The 10,614-nt window shown below is 39.5% G+C and overlaps 1 protein-coding gene across 2 annotated transcripts; it reads left to right on the top strand.

The window, feature by feature from the left end:
- Nucleotides 1-1,443: 1,443 nt before the first annotated feature.
- eomesa (eomesodermin homolog a) lies at nt 1,444-5,737 on the top strand. Of its 2 annotated transcripts, XM_061742134.1 has the most exons (7): nt 1,444-2,329; nt 2,681-2,835; nt 3,829-3,950; nt 4,155-4,313; nt 4,499-4,560; nt 4,677-5,401; nt 5,545-5,737. In XM_061742134.1, the coding sequence occupies exons 1-7, from the start codon at nt 1,596-1,598 to the stop codon at nt 5,556-5,558; spliced, it is 1,971 nt and encodes a 656-aa protein (XP_061598118.1). In that variant the 5' UTR covers nt 1,444-1,595; the 3' UTR covers nt 5,559-5,737. The 2 variants fall into 2 exon arrangements, with proteins under 2 accessions (XP_061598118.1, XP_061598117.1); XM_061742133.1 differs by having other exon boundaries at nt 4,677-5,737.
- The last annotated feature ends 4,877 nt before the right edge of the window (nt 5,738-10,614 follow it).

Below are 10,614 nucleotides of genomic sequence, written 5' to 3'. Positions count from 1 at the left end.
GTTTGTCTGATTTCATCTGCTCTTTCACACTCTCTGCATTCAATAAACACATTTTATTTTTAACCATTTATGGATGAACATTTTAGTATCATTAATATTACGTCATTTTTGACAGATATGTGCAGAATTACCTGTTTTTCCTTGCATCATCTGCCAGAAGCAAGCGTTAAAGTCAAGTTAGAGATTATTGCCTGGTAGCCGAGCACCAGAAACACGGCTCTCTTTTTTTGGATTTGATATTGTTTAAACATTAAACCGTCATATTAGTAAGTACCAGTCGTGAGCTGAATTTAGATCGATTTCATTTCATTTCTCGAAAATAATAACATATAAATGTGGGGGTGGTAAATTCATTAGAATTGAATTTTCTACTCAGCTTCATTTTCCTGGGCACTCGATTCCGCCTTTTTCAAAGCAGAAAATTGCTCCCGTTTTATTATTTTTATTATTTCTAATTCTAGAGTTAAAATATTTGAAGTCGTGTCGAACCTATGGTTAATTTCCTTTCAAACACCCTTAATTATAGATGAGAAAATCACTTCATATTTCAGTTTTTCTCTTTTATTTCTGTAAGAGAATTTAAATCTTGGCAGCAGCATTTTCCTCAAACGATCTGGCAGAAAATAAAAACTCGTCTGCAAAATCCACGGATTTTACTTTCTTTTTTTTAAAAAAAAAGCATTTTTTTCTTTCCTTTCTTTTAATTCCAGATCTATGGACAGTCTTTATTTTGTTCTGATCAACGCCAATGCAGAAGCGACGCAGTCCAATTATATGAAATAAGGTGCACATGTGAGTTTCGGTTCCCCCTTCCTCGTGTCCGCAGTGTTTGCAAGGAGAAGCTGGATCTGGATCTCTCCTCCAAACTGAAACGATCTGCAAAGCCTCGACTGATTTTACACTTTTTTTTGCCGTGTTGGACGGTGGTGGCTCGAAGTGAAGCTTTAACAGATTTAAAACCGATGCGTGCGCAAACTTGGCGTGCGTATTTGTTACCGCTGGATCCGAGATGTGAGAAAGCTTTTCTTTTTTCCCCCCAATTTAGTTTTTCCCTTGCAAAATAAGATGCTGAGAAATTAAAAATGTGTTCTGATTAATACAAAAACGATATTTCTGTGGAGACTGCTTCATGCAAAATAATAATAATCATAATAATAATAAAAAATACGGATTTAGACTAAGATTAAACAGCTTTGGATCTTAAACTACTTGTCAAGGGGCAAAAATAAAGTAAAAACGTCTTTTTGGTCCAATATCTCCCACTACTATAATTGAATTAGAATGGCGCAGCTATTGGTTAAGGAGAGAGTTGGTGCGTCTCCAAAAGCTCCTCCCCTGACGCTTCCAAACGCGTGTGAGCGTGTGTGTGTGTGTGTGAGAGCTGCATCTTATAAGAGCCACTGAGCATCACATATCTGATGTGAAAACCTGTATTTGAGGAGAGGCTGTAACCCCCCATCGGTCTTGGGGAGGAGGGCTGCAGAAACCCAGGCAACGTGGGCGCCGGTGTGCACACCCCCACCCCTCTTTTTCTGCACAAGACGCGCTCCTTTTTGGACTTTTGCAACTCATTTTAAAGATCTAACGAGAAAAACATGCAGTTAGAGAACATCCTTCCCAGCTCTAGCATTAATTTACCCAAGACTTTCTACAATCTGTCCTCGTCGGACAGTGCCAACAACAGCCCCATCAGGCCCGAGTACCAAGAAGTGGAGCGGACGGATTCCGAGTCGAGCAGCGCGTCTAAGAAATACCTGCAGGGAACCGGGCTGGGGGCCGGGCTGGGGGCCGGGGTGGGGACCGGGATGCTGGGGGAGGGAGAAGGGGACACTTTCAGCAAGAATGATGGGAGAAAAGGCTCCCCGGTGCTGGGGGAGGACGATCTGAGCAGCAATCGGCGGTACAACATAGACGAACTTGGCTCTGACAGATACTTCATCTCGTCGTCCCATCAGGCGAGCTCCGACATGGCCAGCCCGTGCTCGCTCTTCCCGTACGCGGGCCAGGCCGGCTCGGTGTACGGCGGCTCCGGCGGCTCCAGGTACCCGGCCTCGCTGCACTACGGCTCCGTGCTGCCGCCCGCGGGCTTCTCCTCGCCGGCCGCCGTGTGCAGCGGCCGGGGACAGTTCAGCACTGGCGGCGGGTACCAGTTCGGCCAGGGCCCCGGGTGCCTGTACCCCTCCTACCCCGGGACGGGCTCCGGCATCGGCTCCATGGCTCTGCCGGGGACGGCGCCCGGAGCCCGGGCGCAGGTCTACCTGTGCAACCGGCCCCTGTGGCTCAAGTTCCACCGGCACCAGACGGAGATGATCATCACGAAGCAGGGCAGGTAAAGAGAGCAGCGAGGCCTCGGTCTTAGAAACCTTTTATTTGAAATAAAACAACCAAAATAAAAACGGGTGCAAGGTTTTTTTATTTTTCAAAAAAAAAAATTCTCCACTAGTTTTTTTTTTTTTTTTTTTTTACGTGGTTAAGAATTTTTTTTTTTTAGATTTTGTTTTTAAACTTGCAACTAGGTTAGGTAATTGTGGTACTGGTTTTGTATTTTATTTATAATTTAATTTTTAATGAAATATTAACTGTGAGAATTAAAAATCTCATATGAGGACATCAATTGTGTTTTGTGTCACCATTTTGCCTGCTTTTATATTTGCGTCTTCTCTTTTTTTTTTATTCCCAGGCGGATGTTCCCCTTCCTCAGTTTCAACATCACTGGGCTCAACCTCACGGCCCATTACAATGTCTTTGTGGAAGTTGTTTTGGCTGACCCGAATCACTGGCGCTTTCAGGGAGGAAAGTGGGTCACTTGTGGAAAAGCAGACAATAATATGCAAGGTGAGTAACATAATTAACGAAAGGTTTTTTTTTGTTTGTTTTTGTTTGTTTTGTATTATTCAGCACTGGGAAGTGTCTCTTTTTTATAGTTAAAAACAAAGCCCCAGCTTTTTTAACCAAGCTTTAAGGACGTTGCTTACAGTTATTTGTATTCGTTATCAAGAAAAAAGGCCAGGCTGTTATTAAGGTTTCCACTCCACAGGCTCCCATGTTGCCATGTGGATCTCAGATATTTCTAGCTTTCTTTCTTTGGAAAAACTTACTTATGAGTTGCAACAAAATCTGAAAAATTCCAGGACACATGGAAACCTTGCACACCCTCCCACGATTCTCCAGGAACCCCTGTCATACATCACTGCTGCTGGAGTAGAAATTAACTATAATTAATAATAATTTTTTTTAAACTTTTTCTTTTTTAAGTGACTTTAATAATGCAATTGATGTAGCATTTATCCATTTAGGCAAGCATCTAAACCAAAGAAAAAATCAGTTTCTATTTTTTTCTTTGAGAAACCATTAAAACACTACTATTTCAAGTATTTAAATGCCCCTTTTTTTAAATGGTGATGTTAAGCCATCCCCGGGACTCAGATAGAATGTGAAATTCTTGCATACATTTCCCCACAATCAATGGATGGTATAATTATTTCAATCTCTTAATACTTTCAGTGCCTTTGCTATTATTTCATATAAATGTAAAGGAAAAACTCAACATTTATTTGTATTAAATTAAATGAGGTTAAAGATGTATCCCGTCTTAGTTATCAATCTATATATTATGAGAGTGAAAAAATTGATCATAAAATCAAAATCCCTGGCAATCATTTTATTTGTTGTATTGTCTAAGTTTTCATATTTATAGCAAAAAGTTTAAGAATAATCATTTGTATTTTATTAATTACATTCCACACTTCACATATACAATTTTCTGTCTGTTTTTTTTTTTAACTCAAGCATTTTGTCATATAATTACTCCCCTTATTTTATTTTTAGGTAACAAAATGTATGTTCATCCTGAATCTCCAAACACGGGTGCTCACTGGATGAGGCAAGAAATCTCTTTCGGCAAGCTGAAGCTGACCAATAATAAAGGAGCCAACAACAACAACACACAGGTGAGGACATTTCTGACGTGCTTGGACTCAGAAAGCATTTTCTGCTTGTTTTTTCTTACTTTGAATTAGTAATTCTTACCACCAGTTAACTGGATTATTTGATATTTATTAGATTCGCATATCTATTGACTCAAAGTGGCCTATAGCAGATCTGCTTTTTAAATGCACACTGTCATGCTCACTACCCGTTCCCAATTTTTTCAGATGATCGTCTTGCAGTCGCTTCATAAATACCAACCTCGATTGCACATCGTCGAGGTGACGGAAGATGGAGTGGAGGATATGAGCAACGAGGCCAGAACTCAAACCTTCACCTTCCCAGAGAACCAGTTTATCGCCGTCACAGCTTACCAGAACACAGATGTAAGATTTTGGACGTGTTTTATATTTCTTAAAGTCTGTATTCTTTTTTATCTTCCTCTTTAGATGCAACACATTTTGCTACTTTACTTGCTTTTTTACATTTGCTATTTTCTCAGTCTTAAATTAGTTCCATACTCTAAAATGCATATGATTTATGTCGAATTTCTTCTTTTTTAATTTTTCAGATTACGCAGCTGAAGATTGACCACAACCCGTTTGCAAAGGGCTTCCGTGATAACTATGACTCGTACGTGTCTTTCTTGCACTTCTGTTTCTGTTTCTACACCCTCTGCTGCATGTCCTGGACTCTTATTTCTTACCACAGTTAATTTTATTTTCTGCATGTATTTGTGTCTCTACCAGGATGTACACGGCCCCAGAGAGCGACAGGCTGACTCCGTCCCCGACAGACTCCCCCCGCTCCACCCAGATTGTGCCCGGAGCCCGCTATGCCATGCAGCCTTTCTTTCAGGACCAGTTCGTGAACAACCTGCCTCAGAACCGCTTCTACACGAGCGAGCGGGCCGTCCCCCAGACCAACAGCCTCCTCTCCCCGCAGAGCGAGGACGCCGGCGCGGCCGCCGCCTCGGCCCAGCGCTGGTTCGTGCCCCAAGTCCAGCAGCCCAGCTCCAACAAGCTGGACCTCTCGTACGAGAATGACTATTCCGCCAGCAGCCTGCTGTCGTACGGCATCAAGCCCCTTTCCCTGCAGACGTCCCACGCCCTCGGCTACTACCCGGACTCGGCCTTTGCCTCTATGGCGGCGGGCTGGGGCACCCGGAGCTCCTACCAGCGTAAAATGACCACGGGCCTGCCCTGGTCCCCCCGGCCCAGCCCCCCGGCCTTCCCCGAGGACCAGCTGGGCTCCACTAAAGAAAAGCTGCCCGAGGAGAACGCAGCGCCGCCCGCCTCAACCTGGATCGAGACGTCCCACTCGCTGAAATCGGTGGACTCTATCGATTCCGGCGTGTACGCCATGGTGTGCAAGAGACGCAGGATGTCCCCCGGGGGCTCCAGCACGGAGAACTCCCCCACCATCAAGTGTGAAGACTTGACTACAGAGGACTACAACAAGGACAATCCAAAAGGCATGGGTTATTATGCATTCTACACAAGCCCCTAAGACTGTATTTAAGCACAAAAACAAAAGAAAAAAAGATAATTCTTTGGTTTATCATTGAGTGCTCTCCATCCCTTGTTAATGTTTTTTTTTTCTCTTTTTTCTCTAAAGGTGCCAAAGCTTAATGTTTCCCCCAAGCAAGCTGCACAAGGTTATTTTTCCAGGCTGTCACATGAGCAGAAAAACATGCATAGTGATTTGTTGTTTTTGAAAAAGCATGTTTTACTTTAATTCAATTATTTTTTACAGTATATTTTAAACAAATGTGATTTCTTCCCCCCCCCCATCCCTCCCCTGCGTATTTAAGTCATTTTTGTTGTACAGTATTCGTGCACTTTAGAATGTGATGTATCTTGTACAAACTGTCTTCATGGAGGTGTTATTAAATGGATAATAAAATGGCTTTCCAAAAAGCATAGTCAAAATGTCTTCCTCAGTTTATTTATATATTAAGGGACCATTGTGCAGAGTTAAGACAGGACATTTGCTAAATAATCAGACTGAACTGACTGGAATATATTTAAAGTAAAAACTAAAATGTTCAATGGCTCACTGTCTCATGGTTTTTTAATTTTTAATTCATTAATTTTTTTAATAAAACACCATCCAGTACATTAATGTTGGATAAACACAATGCATGAGGTGTATCTTCCATATTAAAACTGCTTTAATGAAAAAAGATGTATTAAATCTCTCATCATCAATATGACACTAAGTGAAAAAGCTGTTTGGAAATCCTTTCCAGTGAAAATTGAACAAAGATCAATGACAAAACAAAGATAAAGACTTTAATAATCAAGTCAAAGGGGAAATTCTCAGAGCCCCGGGTGGCGTATATTCACAAAAGAAAACCCTTTTCATGCAACAAAAACCGGTCACAAGGCAACGCCGCCTCCTGCAAGTGAGCAAAGTGTGATTTAAATATGAGATTTACAAGTCTTTCATGACACTATTCACAACATAGACCCAATTATGTGACGAGCACACATCAACACTACTATGCATTTTGTTGTTGCCATGGTGTTTTTCGCACATTTTATAATTCACCCAAGTAATGCAACTGCATGTCAAGCATGTATATAGGGAAACGTGAAAAATACGTTAAAAGTAAAGCAGTTCATCCATCCATCAAGGGGTGACGTTCAGCTCCACACGTCTATTTGTGTTGTATGCAGTCTGGTCTTTCCAAAAGTGCATTACGGGAGATAAAATCTCTGAAAAGAGAAGTCAAAATATCCACACGGAGCACTTGGCTCGTGTCGTAGGCACCTGCTTTCTTCAACAAAAATACTTCATATCCTCCCCTATGAGGAAGCCAATTTGAATTGATTTACATACTCAAATTCTAATTAATTCTGTTGTCAGACTCCTTGACAAAGTGAGGAGTCTGACTAACTCCAATTAACACCTCCTAACAAGGTAGAGTGTTTGATTACCCCGACCTCTCAGGAAAGCTGTAAGCAGAAAGCTCTCGGGTGAGGGGGGAGGAGAGGGCCTGGAGAATAAAAATGTTTTCACTTTCGCCTGTCAGCAAATTGTATTTCAGAGCGTGTGGTGATGTTTTCTTTCTTTTTTTCTTTTTGACTTTTTTGTCATGTTTTGACCTCTGTTGATAATTTGTTGTAATGTGGACAACAGCTATCAAGCTTACTGTATAAATACACAGCAACAGCAGCCGCATGCGCAGTGAAGGAGAGCTGCAGAGACGCAGGAGAGACACAATCAACATACTGGTATCAGTACAGTCTAATGATAATGATAATAAATGTATCTTTATGTCTTTTACCCTGACATGTTTGTGGTCATTATGTTACAGAATGAATCTCTTTTCTGGATGTATCCTGGAATATACTGCACATGAAACTAAATGTCAAAACAACGTCATAATTCCTTCACACAATCAGTATTAGTATCCTTCCTTCCTTCCTTCCTTCCTTCCTTCCTTCCTTCCTTCCTTCTTTTCTCCCTTCTTTCTTTCCTTCCTTCCTTCCTTCCTTCCTTCCTTCCTTCCTTCCTTCCTTCCTTCCTTCCTTCCTTCCTTCCTCACTTCCTTCCTTCCTTTCTTCCATCCTTCTTTTCTCCCTTCCTTCCTTCTTTCTTTCCTTCTTTTCATCCTTCCTTCCTTCCTTCCTTCCTTCCTTCCTTCCTTCCTTCCTTCCTTCCTTCCTTCCTTCCTTCCTTCCTTCCTTCTTTTCTCCCTTCCTTCCTTCTTTCTTTCCTTCTTTTCATCCTTCCTTCCTTCCTTCTTTCTTTCCTTCTTTTCATTCTTCCTTCCTTCCTTCCTTCCTTCCTTCCTTCCTTCCTTCCTTCCTTCCTTCCTTCCTTCCTTCCTTCCTTCCTTCCTATCAAGCTTACTGTATAAATACACAGCAGCCGCATGCGCAGTGAAGGAGAGCTGCAGAAACGCAGGAGAGACACAATCAACATTACTTTCTGTGCACACTTTATGTCTTTTACCCTGACATGTTCGTGGTCATTATGTTACAGAATGAATTAGTCATTTGACGCCTTTTCTGGTAATATCCTGGAATATACTGCACATGAAACTAAATGTCAAAACAATGTAATAATTCCTTCACACAATCAGTATACGAAATAAATTTTGAGTTAAGCTCCAATTTGTATTTGTTAAATGACACACTGGATCTTCAGTTAGACCGGAAAAAAAGCAGGATATTAATTATGATCACATACTTCGCTAAGAAATGCATACTTTTACTTTGGAAAGATGATTCCCCTCCAACTTTCAAGTTTTTTTTGGATCAAATTTCAGTTTTTTTACCATTGGAAAAATTAACTTTGGAAAAATACAACCGTGGTCATATTTTTCAAGAATTTTGGTTTCCATTATTTCCAAAACTGGAGAATTTTTCCAAAAGGGACCAATGAGTATCTTTATTTTCGAACTTGTGCCTTATATGTATGTATGTTTGTATGTATGTATGGATATATATATAGTTTGATATCGCTGTTGCTGCCAATATATTTTTTTTATTTTTATTTTTATTTTTTAAATATTTATTTAATTTTGTTCTCCCTTAATGTATGTCTTTTTTTTTTTTCCCTAGGGTAATTATGGAGAGGGTAGGAACGTGGGTAGAATAGAAATCGTGAATGTGATAATGTGAATTGTGAAAATTATTGTGAAATAAAAAGATATAAAAAAAAAAACAAAAAAAACCAACGTAATACTTTTGCATACACTGTAAGAAAAGCCCGTAGAAATTACCGTAAAAAACTGAAATAGCAATGGTGAAGGACCGTAAATGTTACAGATGAAAATCTTTGTTGACATTGTGTCAGAGTTTGTCTGTCTAACGTGTAATAACTCATTTAATGAAGACATTACTCAAAGAATTCTATGATAGTATGTAGAATTTTATTTCACAACAAAACACCGCTATTAATACTACAAAATATGTTACACAACACACAATCTTTTAATAAAATAAGCGGAAAAATTCAGTCAAATTACTTTGACTGCTTTTACCGATTAATAATGCCTCTATTTTGATGTTTTCCAGTGAAATTTAATGGGATTAGATGTTAAATAAATGCCCGTAAATTGTACAGGAGAAAATAGCTTTAATGAAGGCATAGTCATGCTAATTTGGCTGAAAATGGATTTTGAATTGACCAGTTTTGTACGTAAATTGTATGATGTTATTTTGTAAAGGATTACAGTTTGAAATTGTAAAATTTACAGGTTGTTCTGTAATGTGTTTTACAATCCGCTGTATATTTTACAGTATTATTCTGGCAACCACAGCTGCCAGTTTTTTTTTCTTACAGTGTAGTACATCTTCCACAGGGTGCTAATAATACACTATTCTTTTTAAATTCATTGTCACATGCATTTTTAAATGAATGCTCCTTGTGGGAGCATGTCAGTATTACACTATCTGTGGTTGAAACGTTAAATATGATCCTTAGTTTCTTTTAAATGTCTGCAAACATTCAGCAATCCATCTCAGAGTTCCAAAACTCAATAACAAGTGATACTCGGGGAAAACAACAGCAACAAGTCAATAAATTGTTTTCCTCAACCATTCATGCAAGAAGAATCATAATCAATAGACAAGTTGACAGCACACTTCCAGAAATTAAAGCCATGTTAAGTTAAAAGAGATATGCGCGTGGGGGCAAAGAGCTCAGAAACTGAGGACTGTTGTTAACATTGCTTTTTTCTGCCGTTGTTGCAGTGCAGTTTTAGAGGAACAGGCGGTGGTTTGGATGGTTGGGAACTACACTATGAACCGCACTGTATTTGTAAAACTTGAGTTCTCTCTTTCTCGTTTCATGGGTGTGCATGATAGAGGTGTCTTCAGTATTCACATTCATTACTCAGGTAGAAGTATAGATACTAGAGTTTAAAAATACTCCTGTAGAAGTTGAAGTATCAACTCAAGTTTTTTACTCAAGTAAAAGTATAAAAGTAATGGTTTCAAAACTACTTAAAGTATAAAAGTAAAAGTAATGTAAGGGGGAAAAAAGCCATTAAGGACAAAAGCCATTGAAAATGAATGTATCTTAGTATAATGCAAATATATTAAAGAAGCATATATGTGTACTATTGAGCATTAACATGTGTTTCAGAGAGCAGGAGATATGATGACTAGTTGCCTATAAGTATTGTAATGGTGCAAAAAGTCAAACTTCATGTTCATGTTATCATTTATCCTAACCTTTATTGGAATGTACATCCAAGTTTAGTTGCAGGAATCTGAGGGAACGGATGTAAGAACAAAACTGGACAAGAACATCTGAAACAACCACAACCAAATTCACTCTATCCGGATGGAGCAATTTAACTGGATAGTTTTTATTAAAGGCCGAAATGAAATAGAGTAACGAGGCTGTTTTTAAAATGTAAGGAGTAAAAAGTACAGATAATTGTGTGAAAATGTAAGGAATAAAAGTAAAAAGTCGTCTGAAAAATAATTACTCCAGTGAAGTATAGATAACCAAAATTTCTACTTAAGTAAGGTAACGAAGTATTTGTACTTCGTTACTTGACACCTCTGGTGCATGAATAGTTGCATGTTTTTTTTGTGCCCTTACCTCAGGCTGCCCTTTAGCTACCATGTTGAGAGTTCATGTAAGGAGGACCAAGAAAGGCTTTGGAGATTTTGTACCCAAGGAGTGCTGACATCTAAACACAGATGAAGGCCCGGGGCTGTT

Source organism: Cololabis saira, chromosome 15 (assembly GCF_033807715.1).
Source record: "Cololabis saira isolate AMF1-May2022 chromosome 15, fColSai1.1, whole genome shotgun sequence".
Lineage (NCBI taxonomy): Eukaryota > Metazoa > Chordata > Actinopteri > Beloniformes > Belonidae > Cololabis > Cololabis saira.
The sequence above is the reverse complement of the archived record's forward strand: the minus strand, read 5'-3'. Positions and strand labels throughout refer to the sequence as shown.

What these genes read in the sequence shown, in the direction of transcription:
- eomesa (XM_061742133.1), top strand. Translation starts at nt 1,596, where the DNA reads ATGCAGTTAGAGAACATCCTTCCCAGCTCTAGCATTAATTTACCCAAG. An exon ending in ATCATCACGAAGCAGGGCAG is followed by an intron (nt 2,330 to 2,680) that starts GTAAAGAGAGCA and finishes TTTTATTCCCAG; the next exon opens with GCGGATGTTCCCCTTCCTCA. An exon ending in TTCCGTGATAACTATGACTC is followed by an intron (nt 4,561 to 4,676) that starts GTACGTGTCTTT and finishes TGTCTCTACCAG; the next exon opens with GATGTACACGGCCCCAGAGA.